The sequence below is a fragment of the Micropterus dolomieu genome, linkage group LG01 (assembly GCF_021292245.1).
Source record: "Micropterus dolomieu isolate WLL.071019.BEF.003 ecotype Adirondacks linkage group LG01, ASM2129224v1, whole genome shotgun sequence".
Classification (NCBI taxonomy): Eukaryota; Metazoa; Chordata; class Actinopteri; order Centrarchiformes; family Centrarchidae; genus Micropterus; species Micropterus dolomieu.
In genome coordinates this window covers 12,421,936-12,434,916 of record NC_060150.1, presented here as the reverse complement: position 1 = coordinate 12,434,916, position 12,981 = coordinate 12,421,936, and the positions used below count along the sequence as shown (strand labels likewise).

Sequence of the window (12,981 nt, the reverse complement as noted above, 5' to 3'; positions counted from 1 at the left end):
CAAACAGGTCGGCCAAGGAAAAGAAAACAGTAGTTGATGACAGAAATATCGTGAGAGCTGTGAAGAAACCCCCCAAAACATCAGTAAGTGACATCACCAACGACCTCCACAGTGCAGGGGTGAAGGTATCACAATCCACTGTTGGAAGAAGACTGAGAGCAGAAATATAGAGGCCACACCAGAAGATGCAAACCACTCACCAGCAGGAAGAATCAGAAGGCCAGACTGAAATTTGCAAAGAAGTACAGAGATGAGCCACAAGAGTTCAGTAACACAATCTTATGGACTGATGAGACCAAGATTAATCTCTACCAAAGTGATGGAAAGGCCAAAGTGTGGAGAAAGAAAGGAACTGCTTATGATCCGAAGCATACGAGCTCATTTGTGAAGCATGGTGGAGGTAATGTCATGGCTTGGCTGCTTCTGGAACAGGCTCATTAATATTTATTGTTGATGTAACTGATGATGGTAGCAGCAGAATTAATTCAGAAGTGGACAGAAACATTTTGTCTGTCAATTTACGGAATTGAAATGCATTGAAAGTAATCGGGAGGAAGTTTATCATGCAGCAGGACAATGACCCAAAGCACACTGCCAACAAAACAAAGGACTTTATCAGGGGAAAAAAGTGGAAGGTTTTAGACTGGCCAAGTCAATCACCTGACCTTAACCCTGAGCATGCATTTCACCTCCTTAAGAGGAGACTGAAGGGAGAAACACCCCGAAACAAACAAGAACTGAAAGAAGCTGCGGTAAAAGCCTGGAATAGCATCACAAATGAAGAATGCTACAGTTTGGTGATGTCGATGGGTCGCAGGCTTGAGGCAGTTATTGCAAGCAAGGGTTATGCCACCAAATATTAAATGTTATTTACTTTAAGGTTATTTGTTCCAATACTTTTGCTCAGATAAGAATGCTGTGGTCTAATACAAATGGTGATATGTCCTGAGTTGTTTAACACATCTAGATATGAATACCAGGAAATAAAAGCTCTTGTCTCGTACTCATCTTTTGATCTTAAACCCAAATGTCTTCAGTGAACAACAAAAACTAAGGAATTTGTCTTACTGTTCCAGTAGTTTTGGAGGGGACTGTAGTTTCCCTCCCTTCCATCCTCACCAGTCTTCCCCAAAACTGAAAAGGGGCTTATTTTTTTAATTGACATATATTGGCCTTCTGTCAAACATCAGATGTTCATTACCCACTTCTAATATGACAGGTTCATCCTTTTCTCTGCTCTTCAGGAATGAAAATCTGCATTAAAAGTAGCTGTAGTGTTGCAGCCACCTACTAGGCGAGCTATACATTACATAAATAGACATTAGTAGTCAACAGTTACATAGACACAAGTGTTAAAATACTCGTGCAAAGGTGGTCGTTAAATGTAACAAAGCACCATTCTTCATTAGTCTGAAAATTTGTATCTTAAATTAGTATCAGGGAATCTCTCGTAAACCATAAATTACACTGTAACTTCCAGAAAGCATGGTGCTACACTGCAAATGTTGTAAAACACGTAATGATGTAGACGTCACACTACTTTTTGCCTGGTCACCTGGACTCCTGCGTCTTGGCTATTCTTCCATCAAATACCACAATTGAAATAAGTCTAATAAGATTTTTTAGGCAACTTAATGTTTCTGTGGAATCTTTGGAGACACAACGATACCATCCGTCCAAATCAATTAATTAGGGGTTTCAGTGGAGAGTTTTTCTTGACCACACTACCATGAACACATATTTAGTATACATTTTGTCATGTTCACTTTTCTTCACCATGACACCTGCCACCACATGAAGCAGATAACCTTCGGTGCGTATATAACTAAAACATGGGTTTGGCCCACACTGTAAAAATGATTTCCTCAAATATTTTTGTCTGTGATGACACACAAAACATGGGAGATGAGATTTGTACTTGATGCTGTATGTGTTGTGTGTATGACACTAGACGAGCAAGAAGGTACCTTTCAACACGTTCTTGATGAGAGAACACGCTTTAACAAGGTTCAGTGTGTAATATTTCTGAGGATCTTGTGAGAGAAATGCAATATAAGATCCATAACTCTGTTTTCAGTGGTGTATAAAACCTTACATATTGAACAGTTATGTTTTTATTACCTTAGAATGAGCCATTTCTTTATACATAACCACGGGTCCCCTCTTCCATGGTCGCCATTTTGCGCCGCCACGTTTCGACAGTAGCCCAAAACGGACAAACAGCTGAGAGCGTACTTAATATTACACACTTAACCTTTAATAATAGAGTATCTTAAAGGTTCAGTGTGTAAGATTTAGTAGCATGTAGCGGTGAGGGTTGTGAATTGCAAAAAACTGTCTAGTCTATCACTCTATCACCCTTTCAAAGAATGTAGGAGAGCTACAGAGGCTGACACAGCACCAAAGGGGTCGTCACGACAGCAGAGGGTCGCCATTCAAGAAATTAGGTTTCTTTAGGTAGATATATTAAGAAATTATATTTACTTAATTATTTAGTAAAATCAGATGTTATTGTGACTTGACCACTGACAGATAACATGGAAAATGTAAGCCAAGAGTGTGAAACACTGTCACCGTTTCTGCACCACAGTCGATTATAAACCACACATTTGATAAAGTTTATACAAACATTGACAAGGGAAACATGTTACTTCTCTCTGTGATTATGGACCATCGCCAAAACTGCCCGCCAGCAATAATATCTGGCCCACAGCCATATTATGGTGTTTTGATAGCGGCTAAAAATAAATAAATAAATACTTTGATAGAGGTGCTAAAACAGATGTCAGTGATGACAGCAACAGTTACTCAGATAATCAATTCATCTCTAGAAGTTTTGCCTGCAAAATAAAAGCGCGAGAAGCTTGTTTACTGTAATGCTTTACTTGAAGTTGAACTGAGAGCTTTTACTTTGAAATATTCTGAACGACATTAAAACAGTCTGTAGCCTGCTTGATACAACTCTGAAAGAGCCGTCAGAGAACGTGATTCCCCTCAGTGTCCACTGCATGGAGATACTTGGGAAATGAAAAAGCCTCCGTAGATCCGTTGATCTGCAGCTTTCAAGCTGCAGATCAAACACAGGAACACACACACAGCAGCACATGCCGTAATGTGAACCTGAAAAACAGTCGCTGCAGAATCCATTTGTTGAAGAGAGAAAACAAATGATCTAGAGGTGGGATCGACACACAACCTTTGAGATGAGAGGCCAGTGCTTTAACGACTGAGCAATCCAAACACCATAACAATCATTTTCAACATTATCTGTCTTATATTCTCACTCATCATCTAATGTATAAAAAAACAGTAACTTATTTGCCGACCCCTGCTGTATATTATTACTTCTTCTTCGAACGTACCTACATATTCATGTGTCTACACTGCCTGAATTCTATCAGAAGTAGAACAAGAAGAACGTAATGACGAAATGTGCTGTGTAGCGCTGTTTGTCCGTTTTCAGCTACTGTAGAAACATGACGGCGCAACAAGGCAATGTCCATGGAAGAGGGGACGCGGTTTTGTAGATATAAATGGCTCATTCTAAGGTACTTCATTCAACATTCATTCATTATGTAAGGTCTTTATGCACCACTGAAAACATAGTTATGGATATTATTGTCATGATCCTGTCTGTGTGTCTTGTTTAGGAGTCTGAGTTTAGTTCCATGTCCTTAGTTCATGTTTTGGTATTCATTCCTGGTCCTAGTTTGTATTATTGTGATTTGGTCTACTCTGTGTTCTAGTTCTGTATTCTCGTTTAGGTTCTGGTTCTTTGTAACTTGCGTGTGTTTCTGTCTTCTTGGTTATTCACTCTGCCCAATGTCTGCTTGTCTAGTGTTCTCTCTGTTTCCCCCTGCTGTCTCTCTGCCTACCTGCTTGTCTCTCTGTCTCTGCCTCGTTAGCCCTGATCCCGCTCACCTGTGTTGCTCCCGCCCCGCTCGTTAGTCCCTGTGTATATGTATGCCTGCTTGTCTCTCCAGTCTTTGTCACGTCCTTGCGTCTAAAGTTGAGTGTTCCTGCCTGTTCCTTTGTCTTCCTTGTTCTGGATTATTCCCTGTGTTTTGGATCGCCTTGTGTTCTGGAGTACCTTTGTTGGACTTTGCCTCGAGCTTCTTGTAAGCCTGTTTAAGTTAGTTTTTTGAATTAATAAACATTTTTGAACTGCAACCGCCTTGCCATTGTCTGCATTTGGGTCCTCGCCCCAGTCTGCACTCAGCGCCCCAATCCGTGACAATTATATTGCCTTTCTGTCAGTAGATCCTCAGAAATATTACACACTGAACCTTTAAGTAGCTCTAAAACTCAGCTGGTTGTTACTCAGAAAATACAACAATTAATTGTTTTGTTTTGTTCTTACCTTTTGGTGTGAGGAAAAAGGAATAGGATTTAAAGGTTTTACTTTTGTTCTCTGATTCGTGCTATTTTAATTTAGGCCTCAGCCAGTAGTGGGATTACCAAATTTTCATTTCTCAGAACGCTGCGGTCTTACTCCACTTATTCAGGGTCAACGGAGAAATATAATGAAGATATAATCCCTTTTCGATTCATTATGCTTTAACATATTTCCCTTTTGGATGGAACTATCACACAATGTCAGACTGAATCGTCTTTGAAACATCCTCTAAATTCTTGCTGTCATCCCTGTTTATGTTTGCTTATAAAAATGAGCCAACGCTGAAACTTTGCACTTCAATAAGTCTCAATGGGACATCAATCTCTTGAGTGACTCAAAGAAAAAATTACTTATTTAAAAGCACTGCAGTAACTTAAAAGTGCAAGTTGCAAATGTGAAACTTGTGCGATAGCGCTTTTGTTCTCCCAGCAAAAAAAGGCAGTGGACACACAGTAAAAGAGGAGATGAAGGAGGGCTGCTTGCTGCAAGCAGGGATTAAAAAATACTGGAAGGTCTGCCGCTGGAGAGCGTACACTGCAAACCAACTAGTTAGTTTGAATTTTAGATGTTTGTTCAGAGAAGAAAACACTGTTGTCTCTGTTGTCTCTTTTTTGTAGTTGTCTTTTTCTTTTTAGTGTTTTTGAATTGAGAGGAGGAAATGTTTATCTCTCCAAGGCTTCGTCCCGTCTGGGTTTTTTGTCTGTTTCAACCTCAAAAACTGAGCTGCATCTTAAAATACAATTGTAGCCAGTTTTGTTACTTATTATATTTGTTTAAATGTATAAAAAATCAGTACCATAACTTTACCTGATGCCAAACGCAAAACAATTGGAGTCTCATAAGGTCAAACAGTACTCCACCAATTTAGCATTGCACTCCTATAACAGTGTCAGACGTGCGATAGACAGTTTCAATAAAAAGAAAAACTGAATTTATGCATCAGACTCCACGCTTTCGTCTTCCCTGTCAAAACCAACCAACCAAAACTCGAGGCAGTTTCCGCTGACTTTGCTCTTTGGAGCGAAACTGTGTTTTGAGTTCCAAAATAAGGACCAGCACAGAAAATGCAACTGACATTGAACATGTAGCTAAGGCTAGCTAAGGCTTAGGCTACCAACATGGATATAATAGCAGTCCCGCCCTCACAAATTTGTATAAATATAGGCTGTTCTGCTTCTTCTCTGTATGTTTGAAAAACACTTCATTTATGTCTTTTAAGTCCAATGAACATAACCCGGTCTATTTTCAAAATAAGTCTTTATATTTTATATATATATATATAAATTCACACATATATAACATGCACACTGGCACCCTCCCTAATTTAGAAAGTAGAATTCATGCTCTGACCAACATTTATTTATACAAACATAGTAAACTTTATCTAAAAATGAATTGACATTGTATGTTCTCGGGGTGTTTGTAAGAGTTATTTTAAATGAACCATCTCAACTTTGCTTGATGAACGTCTGAGGACTGAAACGTTGTTAATTAAGTCTATCACAAGTGATGGACAGCGTGCAAGATTCTTTGGTTTTCATGATAGAGTTCAGTTTTACCAATTACATTTTCTTATTCTCAGGGATGTTGACAGCCTAGATTTCCTTATAGTAAGAAGGCCCTCCCACAAAGGCCTAATTAAGTGGAGATGTGAACATATGTGTGAATGGTTGTCAGTCTGCATTTGTCAGACCTGTGATAGACTTGTTCAGGGTGTTGCCGAATGTAAGATCCATCCATCCATCCATCCATCGTCAGCCACTTATCCTGCGTACAGGGTCGAGGGGGGGCTGGAGCCTATCCCAGCTGACATTGGGTGAAAGGCGGGGTACACCCTGGACAGGTCGCCAGTCCATTGCAGGCCGATTGTAAGATAAATATATTAAATGGATGGATGGAAGTTCACTAGTTGCTGGTTATGGTTTGTTTCCAAGCTTCTCCTGTGCATGTGTCAAAGTGTCCTTGTATGTGGGGGGAAAACAAGTCCCGGTAAGGTCATGTGAAATCATCAGACAGTCTCCAACTTGCATCCCGGATTGTGGACATCACACCAGCCTTCACGCGTTTGGCATCAATTTCAAGCACTCACTGCATCTCCCTGATTACACTCTGGCACTGCTGCTGCCCACGAGGGGATCTGATTGTACATATCTGAATGTAATTGCAGTCTCTTCCTTCCCATCATTTTAACAGATCCTTTTTTTCTTTCCCTTTCTCAGCCTTCCTGAGGCCAGCGCCACAACGCCATCAGACCTGAGAGGAATGGAGGCAGGAAAAAGCAAAGAATTCGTTCCAAAAGAAGAGGAGCTGTACGCCCAGTACTTCTCTTTCTGACCGGCAAAAATATAAATCCCCATTCTGTCAAAAAATTAAGTTATGGGACAGAGAGCTAAAGTTAGTCAGCGATCAAACTGCAGGCTTTGAAAGTCATTTGGGCGACATTAATATCTAACTGCTTATCACAGCACTCCCATCAGTCATGCGCAGTACTGAGATTCCAGTGTGATTGCAACCTTAGGGCTTCCATACATGGTGAGCACAATGAGCAGTGTGGCTTGTCGGTGCATCATCATGAACGTGTGCATGGTAGCAGGAGGTGAGGCCATATACAAACAGTAGTTGTCTTCCGTCTCCTTATTTATAACATGTGCAATTGTGCAAAACATGACAATTGTATGAGCTGTAAAGCTGCTAAAGTGGACTTCATTACCTGTGAATTTTAATTTTGTAAGTAAGACCCAAAAGTAGAAGTATAAATGTAGAATAGAGGAGGTATTGAAAGAATGGGATAAGATTGCATTTTAATGAAGACGAAAAAATCTGATGTCCACCTACAGTAATTGCTTGACACAGAGGAGAAATATTAGTTTTATGCTTGTGGGGACAAATCAAATTGTAGTTCACTGATAAAAAGTTTTATTAAGCTTTATTTTGTAACGTCATCAAATTTAAGATTAGGGCTGTATTAATGGTCTTAAAAAGAGATGGCAGAAATATTTTACTTTTGTGTATACTTTCCAATCAGCATAAATAGCGTTGCACTCACCAAGTTAACTGCTGAGATATGGGAACATGGTGACAATGCTGAAAAAGAAGTTTGTTGGGTCAGGAAACACAGTCAGACGAACAGTAAAATGTGCACTCCTTGCTTCAGCCTTGACCCTACTGGCCTGACCGAAGCAATGCGACCACAGTTTTCCAAAAATAGGGAGAGATTATGGAAGTGAATTAATTAAATGAATTTTAAGTATAATCAATCAATAACAATTTGAAGGTCTATTTTTCAACCTAACATTTCAGACCATATGAGAGGCAGTATAGCTCCTACTGACGTTTCAGTTGTACGTAAAACTGTCTGGCCGTGTTCCCAGATCTCAGCAATTGCTTTGGTGAATAAAAGGTTTAACTGATAGAAATGATGGCCAAAACGTCCAAAATAACACCCAAGTTGTAATCAGTCTGAATGATCCTTAGTAGCCACTGTCAGTAAATACATTCTCAAACCTCCATATACAGTATACAGTGTGACACTAGTAACACATCGTAGATATAAGAGGATATGTTTTTTTTTGTACATCAACGTGTCTTACAAGCTGTGCTTTGAAAGTTCAGCCAGGACAAAGTGATTCTTGCCTTGATGCTCGTCTTTAGTCTTTCATGCTGTGGCCCCATCTGCCGTGTAAATACAAACATGTATGTGAGGGAAAAGGACAGAGCTAGTTGCTGTTTCTGGTTGTTTTTTTGGCCTCTACAGTGCGACTAACTGCAGTATACCACAATAACGACACCAGCAAAAAAAGAAAATAGCCTAACTTTAGCTTGCTGTCCCAGTGCTTTGACTGTGTACATACAGTATATGTTTGAAAGTCATTTTCAGATCTCTGAGCTAGCTGAGGGGTGCTTGATTTACCAATCATGACAACCCAGTCTCAGGAGGGGAAACATCAAGAGAAATTAAATCAAGCTCCCCTCATATTTTTATTATTCCAGTATTTATAATGTAACAAGCTACTGTTTTTCTACGGTCTGTTTGTGATGCCAGGGGACTAGAGACAAAAAGGGAAAGAGTTCAGTCACCCAAATGTAGAATTGGATTGACTCCCAGGAACTTTTTTAATGCCAAGGAGTGTTTCGTCAAACACTTAATTTCATTACAAGCTAGGAGTTTGTGTCGGTGACAGAACTCTTTTGCTTCATGTCTCTGCTTGTGGACCAGGCCATAGAGCATGTGAAAACAGAAACACTATCATAATGCTGCTGTCACTCACTTGACATTCTCATATCTCCGGTTTTTGGTGTACTGTCTTTTTTTAACTTGACTTGAAAGTTTACATAGTTCTTGTGCTGCGTAATGTTCATGACCTGAAGGTCCATGAAGTCCATAAAGTAACCTGTACAGTTTCCAAACTGCATGGCCGTCATCAGCCTGAAAGAGACTCTCAAACTGACACCCCCGGAGTCAATTCAACAGCAACACAAACATACTCCATTACTTTACAGCGTCAATCGATGCTCGTCTTCCATAACAGAATCAACTGAGGCCTCGATGGTTCAGGAAGTGTTTGTATTGTATTGGTTGAATTCGTGGATCATACAATATATTAGACGCACCATAAAAATGCAATCCAATACAATCCAAAGAAGCAAAGCATTGAATCACTTCCTCTCTGATAAAGTCTCAACAAATATTAACCCCTTTGTTGCTGGACTCTTGTATTGGATTGCATTAGACTGTTATGTCTTATGTGTTTTTTTTTTTTCATCCAGTCCCTGTAGATATTTCCCAAAAGCACCTTTTACATGGTATAATAGTAAAAATACCTACTAAATATGTACAAAAAAATACATAAATGAATTCATTTATTTTTTTACATTTAGGTCCAAAATCAACCTAACTTTTGCATTCTTGTTTTTAGAGGAACAGTGCCACATTTTGGAAATTAATGTGTCTTTGCTCTCTAACCCAGAGCCACATGAAAAGATTGATATTATTTTCATTACAGAGTAACCGCAACAACGATCTTCAGCACACTCTATTTAGGTTCATACAAGCTTTCAGTCATAGACCTTTTTGAACTGAATGAGAGAACACTACTAAATATAGATATACTGTACATATGTATCCCTCACACAAGATCATACTTAAGGGTATTATAGTCTTATAGCATGTATTGAAAAACAAAAATGGAGGATAGGAGATGTATGAGACAAAGGCTTATTCACTTTCTTGCTTCTGAGAGTTAGACGAGAAGGTCGATTCCTCTCATGTCTGCATGGTAAAGACTGGAGCTAGTAGACAGTTAGCTTACCATAGCATAAATACTGAATGCTGAAACGGCTAACCTGGCCCTGTCTAATGTTAACAAAAGCCACCTATAAGCACAGGGTGCTATTTCTTGGCCTCACATGGTCTCTGCTGGCTGCCTGACAGTTTGTGCTAAGCTAAGTTGACCATCTTTTGGCTTTAGCTTCATCATTAACATACAGACATTAGAGTGGTATTGAGCTTCTCCTCTAACTCTCCACAAGAAAGCAAGTATGTTGTTTTTCACACTCTGTTTTTGGACTGTATATATTATTATAATGTTTCCCTTTTTGCTTCATATCACTTATCTTCTATATAAGATGACTACAGTACCCTTGAATATGATCTTGTGTCAAGGATACACATGTTTGGCATGAAGGTTAATTACTATATGTACACTTCAGTGCTCTTACTTTCTGTTTACCTTGTGTGCTTGTAGAAAGTCTCTGACCGAAAGCTTGTCTGTAATTACAGTGTGCACATCCTAGTGTGTGGAAACTGATATTAATCTTCTCATCTGGCTGCGGATAAGATGACAATCCAGCATATTTCTCAAAATGAACTAAACCTGTTTTGTCAAAATGAAAAACACTTCCTGAAACCAGGTTGAGAAAGGACCTCTAGCAGACGTGTCTGTATTTGTGTCATATGGGAGAGACAGTAAAAATTTGCCATCACATAAAGAATTTGAAAGTAAATATCTTTGTAGACTTCTTGTTGATTGCCTGAAGTCTGAAACAGCTGCGGTCACGTTCACAGACGTCTATCTATAAAACACAGTTTGTAAAAGGATACAGCAAACTTCTGTCACGACATTCTAATGTCCAGCTGTCCCCTTATGACACGAATGCAGCATAATTGACATTGGAGCTTTAGTTATATGCTGCATGTCATCAACGCTGATATATGAAGAATATTAAATTGTTTATTTGTATATATTGACATGTAATGTGACAAACCCCAGCAAAGACAATGGACCAATAAATACAATAAGTTCTCTCTGGGATCGCAGCCCCGACACTGAACCACAGTTGGTTCGTTCCTCCATGCGCACTGTGAAGATTATATTTATTCAATGACTATGTTAAATGTTGACATTCAAGCTTAGACTTCTCAGACGAGGCAGAAGTCTTGTTTCTTTTTGTTTTTTTTTGTTAATAACACATTTTCTCACAATCACATCCAATTTTACTGCCATTCCTTTTATTCCCCTTCTGATGATTTCACCTATTTGTCTTCTAAAAACAAGTCTACATGATATTGAGGAGCTCTTACCGTCATATTGCATGAGCTTCATCAGCAGATTGAGTTTGATGATTTGATAACAGACGTCCGGGCAAACTCCATCTCCTGGCAAAGATTAGAAAGCTCCAGCTACTAAATGGATGCAGTGTTGAGATTGTTTATTACGTTTTCTAGTTTGAAATGGCAAAAATTAAGAATAATTTATCTGTTTTTTCGTTATGCTTTTACATGCTCAGATTGCATTGGTTGATATGATTTAATACATGTTTTTTATGCCACACCGGACTGGACTGTTTTAAAGGAGAATACCACTCCGTTAAAAGGTTTCTTGGAGCCTGCCTCTTGTGGTCATATCAACTATTGTTTCTCAACAACTGACAGAGGAAACATCTGGCATCAGCAGGTCATCCGTGAACCATAGAAACTGCAGCTTATTAAAACATTTATTGTCTGTTAAGTTTTTTTTCAATATGATACGATATGCTGATCAGGGCTTGGTTCATTTCACTTTCAACTCAGTTTTTTCCAAACTTAAAAAAATTTTGAAAAACTTTAAGAAAAGATTGCGGCATCTAAACATTTTAAGAAATAAAGTGAAATTGTAAATGTTTTGCAGTTTGTATTTTGAGTTGAAAGTGATTTGATGTCACCCTTGTGACTTATCATTTAATGATGTCTGTCTTGCCATTTTGAAGTAAAATATATAACAATTACAGCAACAACAATATTTATTTATATTTATATCTTATTTCTGTTGTATGTCATGGAACAGTAAAATTATGATTGTGAGATAAAGACTTTTGTCGTGCTCCTTTTAGTGTGTATGTGTGTGAGTAAGGAGTGTTATGTTATAGTATTTAGATTATTATATCATTACAAACTAGCTAAATCATTTAACTTGCTGTTTTATTTATTTGAGTATTCAGACATTCTGACATTTTTCCCTTCTGGGCCCCCTTACAACATATTTTAGGAGCCTCGATCCTCTGTTCATAGAAATACCACATAGTGGTCACAGGAGCCTTGTATGTTTTTGGTCACCTCACACAAATTAAAGATGTGAGCCAAACACCACAGCAGACCAGAATTTGGTCAATGCATTTTGGGCTTGCTGCCATATTGGCTGCACTGTCCAGCTCTGTGTCCTAAAAGGAGCTTGTACTTGAACTTGAGCTGTATACAGTGTTTGACGTGCCTGCTGTTGTTATTAAGGGCGCTGCTTGTAGCAATTATTACATCTCATTTTATGTATTTATATTCTAAAATTAATTAAGCACAAAAAAATTTATATGTTGCTCTCACTCAAAATGTTACCCTCCAGCACCTTTTAAATTTATTGGAAAACTGAAGACAGAAAATAAAAGAAATACCCCAGCGTCGTGCCCTATCAGGAGTTTGCCTTTGTTAGTTGCTAGGTAAAAACTGTAAAAACATGTCAGAGAGCTTGCTGATTGGCGGTCCCTTCAATGAAGCTACTCAATTAACCATTAGTCACATTTCACTTACAAAAGGAGGGTTCTTTTAATGGTTTCTGCTAGCTAGAGGTTTTGAGGAAGCTACGGCGGCTAATACAACCGAGGAAAGTGACAGTAGTGAAACTATCTTAAAATCCAACTTTTGTATTTATGAAGAATGGAATATATTTGGCCTGCTGGAGAAGTTTTGGAGAGCATTTGTGGACACCTTACATCAAAGCAAACTGGTGAGTCACTTTGTAGTAACCTTAGTGCTTAAGTTCATGTTTTTTTTTCTGTGAAGCTAACATTAACTTAGTAATGTTAACGTTAGGTCATGGCTGTGTGTGTCACTGTGTTTCCAGCCATTTCTACAGGAAAATGTATTATGGAGATGATTTATTTACTAGTTTTATTCTGGTTAATTGTGTTTGTGGTGCATACAATAGGGCTGCAACAATTTATCGAATTATTATTTTAAAAAATTTGATGAAGACGAGACAGTATTATAATGATGATATAATCCAGATGTAAGAAAACATAATGCGAATTCTGAAAATTAATATGGACGTTTCCAACAC

General features: G+C 38.5%; 1 protein-coding gene across 7 annotated transcripts in view; it reads left to right on the top strand.

Annotated features, from left to right (window-relative positions):
- fam184aa (family with sequence similarity 184 member Aa) overlaps positions 1–11,661 on the top strand; it is a 63,560-nt gene extending 51,899 nt beyond the window's left edge. For 6 of the 7 annotated variants that reach the window (XM_046057820.1, XM_046057812.1, XM_046057839.1 and 3 more), the window contains one exon: positions 6,616–11,661. In XM_046057820.1, coding sequence (XP_045913776.1) covers positions 6,616–6,730 — 115 coding nt within the window. In that variant the 3' untranslated portion in view covers positions 6,731–11,661. The remainder of the gene's footprint in view (positions 1–6,615) is intronic. The other variant, XM_046057857.1, reaches the window with a different exon arrangement.
- The last annotated feature ends 1,320 nt before the right edge of the window (positions 11,662–12,981 follow it).